The 17,925-nt window shown below is 47.3% G+C and overlaps 1 protein-coding gene across 1 annotated transcript; it reads right to left on the reverse strand.

Annotated features, from left to right (window-relative positions):
- Window positions 1-274: 274 nt before the first annotated feature.
- ADAM28 (ADAM metallopeptidase domain 28) lies at window positions 275-17,424 on the reverse strand. The gene is made up of 24 exons (XM_050325834.1): window positions 17,267-17,424; window positions 14,734-14,834; window positions 14,032-14,108; window positions 12,688-12,766; window positions 10,859-10,935; window positions 10,178-10,373; window positions 9,724-9,786; window positions 9,460-9,531; window positions 8,830-8,999; window positions 8,010-8,094; window positions 7,355-7,485; window positions 6,753-6,930; window positions 6,270-6,359; window positions 5,590-5,785; window positions 4,525-4,627; window positions 3,910-4,066; window positions 3,354-3,434; window positions 3,079-3,157; window positions 2,492-2,582; window positions 2,057-2,156; window positions 1,719-1,784; window positions 1,452-1,529; window positions 840-902; window positions 275-729 (listed from the first exon to the last, which is right to left on the reverse strand). Exons 1-24 carry the CDS (start codon window positions 17,313-17,315, stop codon window positions 697-699), a joined length of 2,415 nt encoding a protein of 804 aa, XP_050181791.1. The 5' UTR covers window positions 17,316-17,424; the 3' UTR covers window positions 275-696.
- Window positions 17,425-17,925: the final 501 nt, after the last annotated feature.

Raw genomic sequence — 17,925 nt, forward strand, 5'->3', positions numbered from 1 at the left:
GTGAAGGGCTTTGTTTGGTGGTGCTTTGCTCGTGTTTCCCTGCCCAGGGGCAGTGGAGCAGCTGGAGCTCCTTGGAGCAGCACTTGGAGCTCTGGAGTCTCCCCAGTTCTCCCTGATCTTGTTTAAACAGGGAATCTCAGGGTTCCTGAGAGAATCCCATCCCACAGGATCATTCCAGAGCCGTTTCCAGAGGGTCATCTCACTCGTGCCACGCCTAGTTCAGACCCCGAGGACACCAACTCCTCTCCAAAGGGCAGGAAGGGTTTGTCACCAACTCCTCTCCAAAGGGCAGGAAGGGTTTGTCTTTCTCCAGCACTGGCATCAATCACTGGCATGTGGTTGAAAGGAAGGCCTGGTGTGTGGTGGAGGAGGGAGAGGGAGAGATCCACAAATGGAACAAAACAAAGCCAACAGTTCACATTCCCTGAGCCCTCAGGTCTGTGCCCAGAGGAGCAGCGTGGGTGCCGGCCCAGGAGTTGGGAAGTGCTAAAGCAGCTTTTGTAACCTGCTCCCAGCCTCCACCTCAGTGCAAATAAGGATTGTGCTTCCTCTCCTCTGTGCCATCACCACCACACTCCTCACTGCTCCAAGTCCAACCCTTTCCTTCCCAAGCAGCTGCCAGTCCGTTGTTTGAAGGAGAAGAGGAAGATGATCCTGGAAATGTCAGGTGTCTCCATCAGCCCTGCATCAGAAACTTCAGACTCGGGGATTCATTGGGGGTTTCAAAGCCTGGGTGGAAAAGAAGGAGTTAAATCACACATCAGAGTGGGGGGGGCTTGGGGCTGTTTCAAGGAATGGCATCCCAAAAGGATTGCAGTTCCCACTGGAACTCGGGTTACCTGTGGTGGAGGTGCAGGTTTGCCTTTGGGGACTGGCAGATGAGGAGGTTTTCTCTCTGGTGCCTGGAAGAAAATGTAATTTAAATGTCTGAGTTTTCCTGTCTGAGCAGCTGCAGAACCTCCACAGACCTCAGGTGTTCCCCTGTATTTACTGCAACATTTCCTAGTGGAAATGCTTCAGGGCAAGTGGATTCATCTCCCTGGGTTTATTAATGACAAATATTCACATTCTTCTGGCTTCCAGGGTTTTTTTTAACAATTCAAAATACACACTGAGGGCAGAGCCCAGCACGTCTCTGCAATGCAGGGACCATCCCAGACACCTGGAGGAGCAAATTTGTTCTTCATTTGCGTGGCTTGACACCCCAAATCCCTGTGGCTTTGAACCCCATGTGCTCGAGAGGACTCCTTGGCACAGATGAAGAGCATCTGGTGCAGTTTAGGATTATGTGGTCAAAAAGGCCACTCTTTACTTAAAGAACATGTGGTTTGAATGGCTGTGAGTTTTAATTTTTGCATTAAATCGTGGCCAGGAACTGGAAATGGTATTTGGTATCTGGTGATCCTTTGCCACTCGGAGGAAAGGTGTGAGAAGTGCAGGGCTGTACTTACAAACTTCTCCTCTGTGTGAGATGAGCCTGGTTTGGTGGAAGGAACAGGAGGTGGGGGACCTTTAGGCCTTAAGGCAGGCTGGAAAAAATCCAGGATATAAAATATATTGACCGTCTACCCCCACTGTGCATGCCCGTGTCCCCATGGGAATGTGGCTGGTGGAGCTCAGGGGTTCCCCAGCCTTTGGGGGAAGATGGTCACTGGTTTGGGATGTTTCCCCCAAAGCCCCCCCCCAGGAAAGCAGAGACATTCCCTGGCAGTACTTACACTCTGGAGCTGGGGTTTGCTCTCCTGAGGTGGAGGCACAGGGAGCAGGAGTTTCTTCCCATTCACCTGCAAACAGAGAACAGTTCCATGGGATGGAGCCCTTATCTCGTGTGTTTATCTCCCTGTGTCCCTTCTGCTGCACCCAGGTCACTCAGGGCCTCAGTGCCACGTGTTTTCTCCACTCCCAATCCATGCTGGCATTCCCAGCACCATCCTCTCAGCCCTGGAGAAGCATTTTGGACCCTCGAGGAAGAGGAACCCACTTTGCCTGATGGGTTTGGGTGGCTGGGACAGTCCCAGTGAGACCCAGCTGGTCCCAGCACCCACCCTGCCCTCACCTTCTGGGCAGGCACTGCCAGGCCTGGGTGTTCTCTGCACCTCTGCTCTTGATCCACAAAGACTTGGTTGGTGGCTCCAGGGCCCCTCCTGTTCTGGTGGCTGTAAAATATTTCACATCGTGGTAAATCTTACCCTGACTGAAGTAAATGGACTTGCAGTTGAATGCCTGCCTTGCTGCCAGTGGTGTGTTATAGCCACAGCCCTGCTTTTTTATCTCATTTATTAAGGATTAATATTGATTAATCCTGCATTTCAAATCTCCATCCTCTCCCAAATTAAGAGAATCCTGGAACAGCTCAGCAAAGCTCGAGTAGTTCCTTGGCTTTTCAGTTTCTAATCCCTCCCACCCCCCCTTTGAAAACTCAAAGTTAAGCCCCTCCAGGGATTCCTTGGCTTTGCTTTGTGGTTTTTTCGGTCAGTGGGGAAGGTTTTACCTCTCCTTGGCCACTCGGAGGCGGATGAGCAGCACGGCTGCAGTCGCTGTGACAGCCAGCACAGCCAGCACCCCCACCACGATGGCAATGCCTGCCAGGGAGAGACAACAGGCACTCCTTAAACATCCCAGAATCCCTGAGCTTGGAGAGAGATCCCCCAGTGAGGTTCCCTTCACAGCTGTCCTTCAACCAAACCCCGATGTTCAGAGCTGATGGTGAGAGGACAAACACATTTATAGTATAAATAAAATAAAGGCTGGTTGTGTTTTGGTGGTTTTTTTCCCCAGACAGATGGAAATCTACCCACAAAGTCTTCTCCCTCAGAGCTGGATCAGTTAAAGACCAGCTCCATGAAGATGATAAAGGAATTTGTCCACCTCCCTCACAGCAAGACCTGGGGGATCTCGGTGGTGAACACGGTGGTGCTGCTGGTTGATGGTTGGACTCAACCATCTTAGAGGGCTTTTCCAAGCTTCATAACTCCACAAACCAGCCTGGCCCGCGGTGCTGGGCTGTTCCCCTGGGGTTCAGGGGCTCATTCCAGCCAGGAGAGGGCAGATCCCGAGGTGTGGCCATGCGGCACTTACTGGTAAAGGCTGAGGAGCTGTCGCAGGTGGGTGGTGCCCATCCTTCCTCACACTGGCACTGCAGCTCGTGGTCACACACCTGGGGGAGCACAGAGACCCTCAGCTTGGAAAGGGGAGTGAAGCTGGCATTGTCACTGGGTGGCTCTGGGAAGTCCCCAATTTTTACCAATTCCTATCCCAGTGACTTGAGTGCCATCAGCAATGAGGTGTGCAGCCGATGTGCATCATTTTTTGGGTGGGTTTTAAAGGGAACAGCAACAAATCTCAGCTCTTACAGCGTGTCCAGAACACTTGGCAGAGCAGTTGGTTGATCTGAAGACCTCCTCAGCATAGACACACTCTCCATTGCTGCACACCTGAAAGGAAAGGTTCCCAGAGGGATTCAGAGCTTCCAGAACGTGCAGAGCCTGCACATTCTCATGTGAAGGGGTAAAGAGCACGAGGAGATGTGGGGACAGCTCTGAAAATCACTCCTTCATCCCTCCCCTTCCAAGAAGAAAGACAGAGGAAAGAAATTGGGAATAGCACTTAGAGATTCCTGGCACACCCAGGGTGGGAATCATTAGATGTAGTAATACATTTGGGATCTTCTAACCCTTCCTACAGAGGGGGGTTTCTGTTGCCACGTGTGTTTGTGTCAGGAAAAAGAATAAAAGAGGCAGCAGCCCAGCCTAAAGAATTTGGAATTATGGAAATTCCTGTTTGCTTTGCTCCTGGTTTGGGGTAAATGTAGGGAAAATCAGCACAAGTCTGGTGTCAGCTCAGCCTTCCCGGTTTAAAAAGACTGAAAGAGGAGGAAAAAAACACGAAGAAAAGCTATTCCCTACTAACCATCCCATTCCCACACTTGGTCCCATCAAGAATCATCCCGGGGTCCTCGTCTCCAGTTTTAGAAAAACTTGCTTTGCAGGAATCAAAGGTCACCAGGCTCCCCTCCCGAGGCATCTCCCTCCCTCCGGAGCAGAACAGCTTCCCACACATTTTGTCTCTGGAAGGAGAACAAGAGCTGTTAAAGCAAGGACATCCAGCTTGAATTCCAAGGAAACAGCTGCAGGAGGGAACTTGGGCTTGTGGTGTTGGGTGGTTTGAGCAGGTGACAGGTCCTTAATTCCCCTCGAGCTTGCTGGGGAGTGATGTGCAGGAATGAGTGTTTAACTGCTGTTCCTTAACTTCTGAGGTGCAAATTCCCCATCCCAAAATCCCTTCCCTGCAGTTTTCCTGCACACACACACTCTCATCCTGTCCAGCACACACCTCTGCCCACATCTGCTCCTTCCCCTCGTGATCTAAAACTGATTCTCCTAGAACTGGCTTTCCCACCAGACTGAGCAGGAAGGCACATCTAAACTAGGGTGGGCCTGGATTGTGTCTCTTCATTGGAGCAGGAATTGGGTTTTTTTTTGTTTTTTATTTCCCAAATCCCAAACTCTGGAACACAGAGCTTACTTTTTCTTGCAGGGGACGTGGCTCCCTTTCTCCTTCCTGCAGTAGCCGTAGTAGACCCCCCTCTGGTTCACGTGGTAGCAGGAGGGTGCCCCATCTGTTGCCTCTGGGAGAGAGGAAAAGGCCCTGGAGTGAGTTTGGGAGCTCTGCCTGGGATTGCTGAGAGTGTTCCACTGCCTTCACCTGCTCAGGAAATGGCCCTGCCCGCTTAATTTACTGGGTGAGTCTTGGGCACATCAGCCTGGAGAAGAGAAAGTTCCAGGGAGACCTGAGAGACTCTCCCAGTGGCTAAAGGAGCTCCAGAAGAGTTGGAGAGGGACTTGGAGCAAGGGGTGGAGGGATAGGACACAGGGGAATGGTTTAACTGAAAGAGAGAGATGTTTAAATTAGATATTGGGAAGAAACTCTTCCCTGTGAGGGTGGTGAGGAACTGGGATGGAATTCCCAGAGGAGCTGTGGCTGCCACACCTCTGGAAGTGTCCAAGGCCAGTTTGGAACAGCCTGGGCTAGTGGAAAGTGTCCCTGCCCATGGCAGGGGGTGGAATGAGATGATCTTTAAGGTCCTTTCCAACCCAAACCATTCTGTGGTTCTACAAAACGCTGCTGTCAGCAGCAGAAAGACACACCAAATTTGGATGTTAATTTGACAGACAGGCATTTCCTCTTCCTATGCGGCCAAAAATACTTCCCCAGCTCCATCCCAGCTCTCTCCAAGCCATTGTGCAAAAGAGGAATCCTCTCCCCACTTCCCATTTCTCTGGAAACACAACTGCACTGCGTGCTCCGAGTTCCCATCGCTCGCGGCGCGGGACGCGGGCACAAGAATTGTGGGAAATGTGGAAATAATAACTGTACCAAACATAAAAATAACAACCATGTGAGATACAATTATTGCAGGGTAGAAATTAGGGCTTATTTTTACCTAGGATATGCCGTTCCTGATTTACAAGAGGCCTTTGAGGGTTTGTAGATGCAACCTCCCCCTCTCTTTTTCCCTCTTTCCTTCTCCCTTTCTCTCTCTCTCTCCTTGTCCCAGGACACCCCGATCCCGGTGCTGATGTCACTCACGTGGTCCAAAGGCAGCCTTGCACTGGCTGTCCCTGGTGGGGCACTTGCCCATGTAGCAGTAGCCCTCTCCAAAGTTGCAGGGGTGCCCGTTGACCCGGAATCGATCGGAGGGGCAGCTGGCGGAGGTCCCGGAGCACATCTCGGCCAGGTCACAGTCGTGCTTCACCGCCCTGCACACTGCTCCTGACTTCTTGTACTGAGGGAGGGGACAGCAAGGCCTCAGAGTTAAAATCACAATTTACCAGAGGTGAAATGAGGGCGGGAAGATCTCGTCGTGGCCGTGCAGATTGTGTGAGGAGCAAGGTGGGGTGGGAATTGGAACAGGGACAGGACCCCAGGGAATGGCTGGAGTTGTGTCAGGGCAGGATATCAGGGAAAGGTTCTTCCCTCAGAGGGTGGTTGGGCTCTGAACAGGCTCCCCAGGGTTTGGTCACAGCCCCCCCAAACCTGCCAGAGCTCCAGGATTGTTTGGTCAATGCTCTGAGGGACAGGGTGGGATCGTTGGGGTGTCTGTGCAGGGTCAGGAGTTGGACTCTGATCCTTGTGAGCCCCTTCCAGCTCAGGATATTCCGTGATCCCACATGACAGTGCTATGTCAGTAAGTACAACTGAAGGGGACTGATCCTGTTGAAAGCTGTCCCTGCTTCCTCCAGGAAAGGCTGGATGGGGAGGGCTCTCACCTGGCAGTTCTCACAGCACTCCCCGTGGGCACAGACAGACCCCGAGGTCAGCTTGCAGGTCTCGGGGTCACAGCAGTCGTTGGTGCACTCCTGGGGCAGAACAACAAGCAAACCTTAGGACCTGCCACCAGCCCCTTCACCAGGGGGGTCTCGGACCTGCACTTTGCCTCTTGGAAATCATTTCCCAGTGAGCCACCCCACAGCCCCTGGGAGGGAGCGTGGGAAGGGCACAGAGTGGGGCTGCTGGTGGTGGAGGTGGGGCAGGGAGCTGGCTGGGCCGGTGACGTGGGGGTGGCTTTGTGAGTGACTCTCAGTTCCTCTGTCCCCCAGAGCCCCACAAAGCGGGGCCTCGTCCTTCCCACCACTGGGACACTGCACGGTTAATCCTACAGCTAGATTTGATCTCCCTGCCCCAGAGAGGGGCAGAGCCCAGCCTGGCTGAGCCCCTTTGCCTGTCCCAAGGGGTGTTTCATCAGCAGGTACCTCGGGGGTGCCACAGTCGCACTCCTCCCCTTTCTCCAGGAAGCCGTTCCCGCAGGCTGGAGGGGCGATGATGCTGCCCACGTCGGGCACGTTGGTCAGGCACTCCGGCATCTCACCCAGCATGAACTTCTCAAAGCTCTGCAGGCTGCAGGAGCTGAATTCCTTGGGAATGAAGGAACTGCGGGCAGAGATCCGGAGGGTTTAGGTTAGGATCGGGGTAGGCAAGGAGGAGAAATCCCCTTTGTGAGAGAAATACAGTGAGAGAAACTCAACTTGTGACAGAAATCAGCCAAGTGACCGTCCCCAAAACTCAGCTGCAACCATTTTTCCAACTATCTCTATTAATATAATTTCCAATTATCTCTATTAACAGAGAGCAGATGGAAACATAATAAAAAAATAATAATGAAAGGATAAAATACATTAATAAAATAAATAGGGGAAAACACGGTAAACGAAATTTAAAACGTGAAAATAAAATGTAAAAATAAAGGGAAAAAACTTGGAAATGAAATTTGGTGGATCTCGGAGACCAAAATTCTGGAGACTGGCAGCTTATCCAAAGCCTTCTGAGAGTGCCCCTTTCCCCCCCAGGCCTTCACCTGACGGTGTCTGTCATGATGCAGACGTTGTCGCTGCACGAGCAGGCCTCGGTGTCGTGGCTCATGCCCAGGTTGTGCCCCATCTCGTGGGCCATCGTGGCTGCCACTGCGATCTCGTTCCTGCTGTGGTCCTGGGGGGACAGGGACGAGCTGCTGTCAGTGTTTGGGAACAGGGGAGAGGGTAAAACAGCACAGGTTTGCTCCAAGGAAATTGGGCATCCCTGTGGGCTGCTTGTTCTGGGTTAGGGAATGTCTGTCTGTCTATAAATACAATATTGACATAAATAGAATAGGTAGAGATATATCTATAGAGATATAGCTACAGTAAATATAAATAAAATAGAGATATAAATAGAATAGAGACATAAATAGAATGTATATAGATAGATCTATAGAGATATAAATAGAATGTATAGAATAGAGATATAAATAGAATATAGATGGAATATATATGGATAGATCTATATAGATATATCTAGACTAAATATAATATAAATATAAAAGCTATATAAATCAAAAAGTGCCATAAACCCAACAGTTTTCATCAGTGGCCTTTGCTGGTTCAGCAAAAAACAAAACAAAACCAAAAACCAAAAAAAAACCACAAAAGGACACATAAAAGGCTTTAAAAAAATAAAATAAAAATCAATCAGACCTGAATAATACCTGCAGAATATAAATTACTGCAGATGGACTTGAGAAAGGCCAATCCAATCGTTGTCCCCTCAAAGTCAAGGCCCCTGGAAAGGAGAAGGAAGCAGAGTGGGGTCAGTGATGTCAGCAGGATGCAGATTGAAGTCAAGTCTTTCCTGACCAGGCTCAAGGTTTAAGCACTGCCAGCTCTGGTTTGCAGACCTACTACAGTATATAAGGATATACTAGATATAATATATTATATATTAAATAAGTAATATAGATCTCAAATATAATTACAGTATATTATAATATACAATATTATAATACAATATAATAATTGTATATTATAATATACGATAATATAGCTATATAGCATATATAATTTATATAATATATAATGAATATAATAAATACAAATATTAATAATAAATATAAATATTCATGTTAAATATAAATATAAAAATATATAAATGTGTAGTATACTTTATAAATTTATAACTATAATATATATAAATATTATATATATAGCATAAATATAGAATTATAATATTACTATAAAATATAAGACTATAAATAAAACTATAAAAATCTAAATAAAATAGAAATACTATAAAATAAAAAATGAGGGAAAAATTTTAAAAATACACTCTTTTCCCTCTCCAGGAAAAAAATAAGAGCACCAAAAAAAAAAAAATCAGAAAACCACTTTAATTTTTAATTTTTGCCCTAGAACTGGTACAAAGCGATGTCGGAACCAATGAAATCCAGGTGAGTTACAGGCCAGTTTTCAAGGAATAAACGTGTTTGGGAATGACCAGAGCCCTGGGAGAGGCACCCACGTGATGAGCTGAGCGTTGTCGTTCTTCTTCCTCTTGAGCAGCTCCGAGCGGCGCCACTTGGCGAAGGCGTCCAGGGTGAGCCCGGCGTTCCTGCTCAGGGCACACTTGTCCCCATCCGTCCACACCTCCAGGCCCACCAAAGCCACGTGGATGTTTAAGGCCTTATAAACCTGGGGAAGAAACTCAGTTCAAAGAATTCAGGCCCTGCCCCGCTCAGGGGTTGATTTTCTTCGCTCGCAGCGTCGCCCACTTGGAGCTTTTCCCGCCCACAGACCCCTTCCAAATCAACCCTGAAATCTGATTCCACCCCCTGCGTTTAAATCAGCTTTAAAAATGCTTCAAAATTCCAGCAATTTTAGAAGAAGCCTGGCTTGCTAAAGAAATCAGGGATCAATTTATTCTGTTTGAAGGATTTCAGTCAGCAAGTGATAAGGGTGTTCGGTTTAAATCTTTCTTTATAAAAATCTCGTGTCTGAAGGCACAGAACAGGATAATACACACACAAGTGTTAAATTTGCTCCTTAAATTACAAGAAGTTGAGTTTTCTTTCATTCCTTCATGAAATAATGGAAATCTGTGATGTTTGCAAGAGGAAAAAACTGCATTTCAGCGTCATTGGTTTGCTCCTACCGTGTTGATGTAGTTGACTATTCCAAATATCCTCTGTCTGATAGCTTTAACATCTTTATCATGGTTCTTGTACTAAAATGTAAACACAGAATGTCAGGAAAAGGCAGAGGGGAAAAGGGGATTTCTCAGAAAATCAATATCCCACAGAAGATGGTGCTGCAAAACCCTTTTCCCACCCCAGGTCAGTGGTTAAAGCAAAGGAGTTGTAGTAGGATCCCAGGGAAACAAGCAATACCTCTCCTGGGAAATAATTCCAATACTCACCATAGTGTTGTCTGCAACTACGTAGAGCTCCAGGTATTTTTTTGCTTTCAGATACTCTTTCATCTAAAGAAATAAGAGATTTAAATGGCCTGGTTTAGTCTCAAGTCTTTGCAACTTCAAATCTGTCTATGAATTATTGAAGGCATTTCTTTGGCCAGGTCATTTGGAGCGGGACTGTCACGTGTTTAAAAGATGAGAAGCGAGTTAGATGTTCAAATTATTAGGATTATGAAAGGTCAGCTTGGATATTAGTAAGTGTTTAGGCGTGTAAAGGTGCACATGGGCACCTGCTGGTAGAGGCAGGAGGGTTTAACTCAGGGGGTGACTCTGATTTTTTAAGACCTGGTGGTGCTTCACTGTCTGCAATCAGCAGGCACAGTGGGATTTGGGATCCTCCTCTGGCCACAAACCCGAGTTTTTGGCCTGTTCTGGCTGTGTTTAACCCTACCCTCACCTCTGGGCTGTTGCTGGATTTGAAGATGTCGTTGATGGGGTCGTTGGAATCCTGTTCCCAGGTGTTGTTGGTGAGGCCACAGGTCTTGATGGGCTCTTGGTTCAGGGCCTCGTATTTGTACACGGCGTGTTCTGCCCTGTCCGAGGCTCCCAGGGGCTCAATCAGGTACCTCTGGCCACGGGTCTCAAAGTAGCCACTGAAAAAGGAGTTGGACTGTGATATTTTTGGCTCAAGAGAGCGTCTGTCCCAGGCAGGTGCAGCGTTGGGATGTTCTGGCAGCCTTCAGACAATGTAAATGTGAGTCAGAAATTCGAGCTACTGAGGGGGGTTGGAAGATTTGGGTGCTCGGTGAAGACTCTGAGGAGGAGACTGTCAGCAAAAAGAAGCTGGTGTGGGAATGAATTTGATTTCAGTTGTTGGGGTTTGTGCTAACAGAGGGGGTTGAAAAGGGAATTTTGGTTCAGTGAGAAATTCAAAGGCGTTTTCATCCTTGGCTGAGATGAAAAGCTGAAATACTGTAAGGAACTGAGGAACTTCCCCCCTTTCTTTCCCTGCTTCTTCACTAAAGTGGTTTCCTTGTCAGCCTGAATAAAAGATCACATGACTTGTTTCCATCCTGATTCTTTTTATATGGAAAATACATATTCTTATTGTGCCTTTGGGAAGCAAAGCTCCCCTTACCTGAGACCTTGGCAGGTACTGATGCTCACTCTGGACTCAGCATCACCCTCAACTTGGCCTTCATAAAAGCAGTGATCCTGTTTGGAAAAGAAAAATCCAGTGTCACACTGGGCCTTGTCCCACTGACTCAACTGGCCTGGAGCCAGTGATTCCAAAAGACAAGCAACCATAAACTGCACTGGCTGAAATCTCCCATTAGGAGGGTCTTAAAATGAATTAAAAAATTATTCCATAACCATTGTTTTTATCCTTCAACACGGAGTGACCCAAATTGGGCCCAATTAATCATGGTGGGATCCGGTGAATACACAAAAAGCACATAAAAATAAGAATATGGACACACACTGCTCCAAATTAAGCACAAACTGCTGAAACAAAGTCCACACCAAATGATTTTATTGTGGCCAAATTTCAAGGAAACGCTGTTTAATAAGCCAGCAATTAAATGCTTTAACCTCAGTGAGATTAAAATGCCTGTATTATGTTAAATATATGATTGGGGGAAAGAGTTTTGTGACTTAATTGGCTTAAGGATCGAAGGTTTACATTGCTGTAAAAAGAGAGTTCAAAGAGACTTCAAAGTCATGGAGGGACTGTGGAAAATTTTACCTACAGCATTTTCCTGAAGGGATTTCTTAAGAACATGGACCCAAACCTTCCTGCCTTGTGCCTTTTGTTTGCTCCTGGGTCTTTGGTTTCACTTTTTACCATTTATTTGTCTTCCTTTCACCACAAGGTGCCAACTTTCTTACAGGGACAAAGAGATCCACAAAGGGAAAACTACTGGGAGGGGAAAGTGGAGGATTTATCTCCATCACTGGAGGATTTAAGAGAAAAATAGGGATTTCCTGTTCAGCCCAGATAGGCCTGATTGAGTTTGTCTTTATCCAGGTTTAGGTGATGTTTGCTTTTCTCAGCATCTACTTAGGGAGTGAAAATAATGACAAATGGGGGGGTTTTTTTGGGAAAAAAACCCAACCCAGAAGTCTTTGTGCACATTTGTTTCACTCAAGATCCTCCTGGTCCTGCTAACAAAGAAAACCAAGGCTTTGTGTTCCCAACCACGAGTGTCCAAACACGTGGGGTGAGCCGGGACGAGGAGCCTCGGGTGGAAGATCAGCCCGAGCAGTGCGGAGTTAATTATAGTTAATTAAAAAATGCTTCCTGTGGTGACTCCCCTTGGTGTGTGCGTGGAAGAACTGATTTGTCACGGCCCGGAGGGAGCACCTGGAGTGACCTGAGCGCGTCTGCTGAGCGTGGGTGGGAAGGTGAGCCCGGAGGAAATGGGGATTTATCCCAAGCTTGGATCTCACCTGCCGGGGTGTGAACCAGCAGCGAGGTCAGGAGGGCACAGCGGGGAGGTTGAAAGCAGTGGGATGGCCCTGGCTCCACTCCCTGTCCTGCCAGAAGGGAGGGGTTTGACTCACAGGCTGTTCATCAGCGCTGAGGGGAGAGGTGGTGTCTGTGGGGTTGATTCCCGACGGGAACAAACCACGCTCAGCTCTGCCCAAGCCACGAGTCTCATCTTCACAGAAGATGGAAGGGACACCCACCAGGATCAGCGAGTCCAACTCTTAAATGCATGGCCCAAATCACCCAGAAAAATACCACCAGGGTATTAATTATCTCCCCCCTCTCCCCTGAATCCAACACCATAAATCTGTGTCCCTTCCCTGTCCCTTCAGACACATCCTACATTGCAGGCTTAGAAGCTTGATTTGAAATCTTTCCTATCTGTCACACATCTCCTATTATTTCCTGGCCCCAGGAATCATCACATGGACCTCAAGACTGTAAATGCAAAGGGGAAAAGCCTCTTCCTTTATTACCTTGATCTGAGGAGTTGTTGTGATTTGTCGCCCGTCATCAGAATAAACGGTTTCAGTGTAATCTCGACCTAAAAGATCCCTGCAAAGAGCCAACCAAGGGCAGTTTATTATCCCAAAGAAATTGTGGCCAGGTAGAAAGGAGGTGATTACACAACACGCCAAGTATGTGGGGAATTCAAACAATTACTCAGGTTATTATTAGTTAGTATCGAAAAAACTCGGCAAGCAGAGCTGCGGGGTGGGGAATTCTGCCTGTTCCTTGTCCCTCCTCAAACAAAGGGACGCTTCCAAAGAAGGCAATTAAAGTCCTTAGTTCTTGTTTCTAATCTCCCAGCAGACCTGAATGCAGATGTGTAATTACATATTGATCCTTTTTCTGGCCTTTCATGCATCTGAGCTAAAATCAGCAGCAAAGCAAATCCACATCACCTCTGTTTGGGCAACTGCCCCAAACTGCCACAGTCCCACTTCTCTTCAAAGAAAAGGGATTCAGTACATTATATTTTCCCTCCCCTCCACTCCAAATATTTAGATTAGATTAAAACAGGGGCAAGCAGTTAATTACAGTCTATATTTAACATGAATTGATTGTGGCACCACTGTATTGACACAGGCTTTTGTAAAGCACCTATTAATGCAGACTTGTCTGATTGCACGTTCAATATTCTGCTGGAGCCAGAAAATCCCAGCTGGGCTTTATTTTGTGCTGCTCTGTACAATTTTGGGCTTCTCCTCGTGTTCTTTGTTGTGTGACAAAAGCCCCCTGCCCCTCTGGCCTCTTTCCATGCCTGTTTCTGCAGCCAAGGAGGAGAACTCTCCCCATTTTCCACTTCCAGGAAGCACTTTATCAATGCCAGGATATATTAGATTACTCCAAGTCCAACAGCAGTAGTGTTAAGGTAAATATCTCTATCTATTTATCTAATATATAGCTATTTAAATATAGAAGCATCTCAGTTTAAAACCATTCCCCCTTGGCCTGTCACTACATGCTACAAGTTTATAACCCACTGACCATTCATGGTCACAGAAAAACTTGGGGAATACCACAAAAACATTGAACATTCCGGGATTTGGCCATTTAGGAAACAAATGGGAGAGCAGAGGTACAGGCAAGTCACTCCACCATGGCAATGTCTCCTGTGCAAGTCCTTATTTCATGTTCCCTAAACAGTACCATGATGCTTCTCTCCCCTTTTCTTCTTTCACTACCATTGAAAAGTTGTTTTTACCAAAATACCCCTGTTTTACAGGGGCCTAAATCCTGTTTTTTTGTATCCTGGACACCCCACAGTCATTCAGAGGCAGGAAAAACACCCGAGGAAAGAGTTGAACTGAACCTACTTATTTTTTCGTAGCTGCAGGACGACTTCCTGGCCACTGGCTTTGATTCCATACTCCACTGTGTCAACATATTTGGTCTGTAAACAGATTGAAGTGTTAGAATATGGACTGCTACAACTTCTGGCCTGAACTGCCTGTTAACTGCCTGTCAACTTCTGACCTGCCAGCCTGTGCTCTTTTCCTCCTCTTCCCACCAAAAACAAGTGCTCTGGCAGTACCAGAATAAGCAGGAGGTCACTGTGTCTCATATTTTTTTAATTAGAGGAAGGCATTTCACTTTGCAGGTGCATTCCTACCATCAGAAGAGCGCTTGGGGAAGTGCTGGAGTGGATGCTCAGCTTTAAACACTTCCACAACAGCCTCTGGAAGCGCCTAAAACCATCAGTGCTTTTAAGCCTTTGATTTGATTTGCTTCAAAATGAATTGTCTGGAGGTGGTTGAAGATCTGAATGGTGGCAGAGCCAACATCTGTGCAGAGATTCAGGTCCTAACAGACCCACTGGTGGTCACTGCACGTGCCCCACCTCACAGCTCCTCTCCACTCGCCATGGCACCACTTCTCCAGGTCTTCTCCCTCACTTCCCTTTTGCAAGATAAACTATCTGGCTCCAAAGTCCCCTCACTCTTGAAAACCAAAGATCTCCTGACTCCAGGAACCCCTCCCCATGTCCCAGCCCCACGAAACCATCTCTCCTCTGGTACCTGCGTGCTCCTTCCCGCGCTCCTCCTGTGCAGGGAGTGTGATTTCCGTGGATAAACTATCTCATAGCTGTCGACTGCAGGCGCCTCCCTGCTCGTGCTCCCTGGGGACAGACAGGTGGATATTTAGGAAAGCACAGCATTAACTTATTAAACACCTTATTTCATGTGTCTCCAGGCTGATTCTTCCTGTTGCACCCCTTGTGCCTCGTGCTCGGGGGTCTGTTGTGACCCGACACCAGAGGGTTGTTCCAACCTGGATTTTGGATGAATTGACCCACCTGGTTCTTTCCCAGGGGTCCAAATATTGCCCTGTGGGCTTCTCTCCCCAGCTCTGAGCAGCTCAAGTCCCAACATGCCAGACCAGCTCTGCAAGTGCAGCCTTTGCCTCTGCACCGTGCAGGTGACACAGATTAATTTATAAAGCTCTGTGAAATGGTGGTGGTGTGGGGGGAATCTCCAGACCTTACCACATGATGTGCAAGTCCAGACTGCCTGGAGATAAAGCAAATCAACTTACACAATGCAAGAGGTTTGGAATGAGGCTGGATCTCTATTTCAAATAATCCTGTCAGAACTTGATGATAGAGACACTTTCACCTCTTTTAACTGGATGGGGGGAGGTACCAAGTTGTGTCAGCAGAAGGATTAGAGGAGGTGTTTGAACAAAGCCAGGTAAAATAAAGGGAGAGAGCACTCAATTTTGAAGGTGGTAAGGAATCCAGGTGGTTCCTTAGCTCCCATAACACTTTTTAGTGGTCTTTGAGGCATCTGCAGTGGTTGTGAGAACTTTAGGGGGAGATACAGAGCTGAGGAAAAGTGTTTCTTTTTGTTTTCTGCTCTGAACCCAAAAAAATCTTGGACAAAGTTAATCTGGGGCAAGGCAACAGCAGGTTTTAGATGGCCCTGAACTCTTTAATCTCCTGCAAAAGGGCATTTCGTGTGAACTGGGAAATTCTTGAGGCCTCAGAGCACAAGAGCCTGTATTTGAATAGAAAAACAACCCCAAACAATCCTAACCCCCCAAAAAACCCAACAAAAGCCCATGAAAACCAAAGGGAGGACACACCTCCCATTTCATTCCCTGCCCCAGGGCCAGGTTTTCCTGGGAGTGGGGCACCTGTAATTTGTCTGGAACAACAGAGCACATCCTCCCTGCAAATTGTCCCAGTCAAACAAACAGATTCCTTCTTTACACTCGGTTTATTGGACTAAACCCTTTTCAAAAGTAATTTGCTGAATAAACTGGGAGTTATCTTGATAAAGCTGGTGGTGTGAAGGTGGAGAAGTGACCCTACAGCAGCTGAGCTGTTCCAGAGCCCAGGAACTCCCTGGGCACGTGCTCGGAGCAAATCCCAAGTGTAACTTTACTCCTGCAATTCACAGTGATCTTTCATAGTTTATTTTAGGCAGCTAATTAGGTTTATTTTTTAAAAAAAAAATCATGGTTTTCAGGCTTAAGTCTTTCCACAACCACGAAGTGTGTTCTTATGTAGCAATCACAGTGATATTTTAGGCCTCCAGTTTTTTTATCTCCCTATTCACACCCTTTGTCCAACTCTAGCCCAGACAGTTCAAGTGTGAGCGGGGTTTAAATGAAGTCTCAGGGCTAAACTTTTCCCTTGCCTGCAGTCTGATACAAGCAGCTTTTCGAGGAAAACTCTGTTAGTTTTGGCCTGGAACAAATGGTTTCTTAGAGGGGAGTTTTTTAATCAGTGTATTGTCTTGGTCTGCCTTCAGGCACTGTCTGGAGTCAGGAGCTTTAAGGAGGAAAGAAATTCCTTGGGCCTGGTGCTATATAATAAGGAAAAAAGAATTATGTACTTTTCCAAGTGCCTAAACTAAAAATCATTAGTGAGGAATCCACTGGCAACGAGGAAAAGAAAGATATAACACCTTAAATGCTGTGCACATCTCCAGGTATTCTGTGCAAACAATCAAAACTTAGATACCTGCCTGAGTATAAATTACATGTTTAATTATGTGTTTAAAACCTGTCTGTGCCTGTGCCTGCCAAGCTCTGAATTAAAAAAAAAATCTGTTCCCTGTTGATATGAATTGAAAGGAACAATTGGGAGGCAAAAAGTGGGGTCTGCTCAGGTGAAGGCACAGGAAAACCCACAGCCTGAAGTGCCACGCAATAATCAGGGGGTTCAAGGTTTTAATTCGGGTGATGTTGTTAATTGGATTCAAAAAGGAATCTTTTATGGCCCAAAATTAAGATGCAAGGGGGTAAATTGGCCTCTCACCTGCAGGGCAGGAACTTTCTGAAGTGGCTCACAGAACTCACCAGGTTCTGAGGTTTTAGGTAATTTCTGGCCAGTTTGCAAACAAGTAAATAAAGCTCTGACTAAAGAATTAGAGAGAATCAATTTGAACACAAAGAGAAAAAAAACCCCAAACATCCCCAACTCCAGCCCCACCATTTCCCAACGGCTTCAATCCCCGCTCTTCCGTATTATCTCCCTGTTAATAATTAAAAATTCATACAGAGTTCTGCCCAGAGGAAGGATTCAAACACGAAAAAACGCTGTACCTTGGTGGAGAAAATGCAGGAAAAGAGCAGAAAGGAGGAGTATTTTCATGCTGCCAGCTGTGCCGCTCCGGGGAGGGGTCGGTGCCGCGGGAATGTCGCGTTCCCAGGCTGGGCTGTGAATGAGAGGGAGCGACGGGCTGAGCTTTATTCTCCTTCCTAGATGAGGAAGTGTTTGCTGAGGGTGTTGCACAACACCCCAGTCACGGAGTGTTGCAGCAGGTGGAAGTTCCTGCCGGTGGGTTGGTGCCCCACGAGCCGGGATATGGATGGATGGCCTCGAGTTCGGGTGCCTCGAAGTGAGCGCTGGGCGAGAGGAAATCGCGTCCATGGCCGGGGAAATACGGAAATTGGAGCAGTGGTTGGGTTGCAGAGTGGCTTGGGTGGCCCTGATTTCAGCTGGTTACAACTGAAGGGAAGTAAAAGCAGTGGTGGCTCGAGGAATGGGGGGGTTTTGGAGGGGTTGAGGGTGAAAAAGGAACACAGGGCCGTGCTCCGGTTGGCGGCAGTTCCCAATTTATCCACACCCGTGAATCATACCCCCAGTGCAAACACCGAGCAGAGCCTTTGCTGCCCCTTTAATCCCTCTTAGTAATGTTTGCTTGAGGTTCCTGTGATAAGGGCTGAATAAAGGAGGCAGAACAGTGGGCAATCAGGTGATG

This window comes from Myiozetetes cayanensis, unplaced genomic scaffold (assembly GCF_022539395.1).
Source record: "Myiozetetes cayanensis isolate MyiCay16 unplaced genomic scaffold, myiCay2020 scf30, whole genome shotgun sequence".
Taxonomy (NCBI): Eukaryota; Metazoa; Chordata; class Aves; order Passeriformes; family Tyrannidae; genus Myiozetetes; species Myiozetetes cayanensis.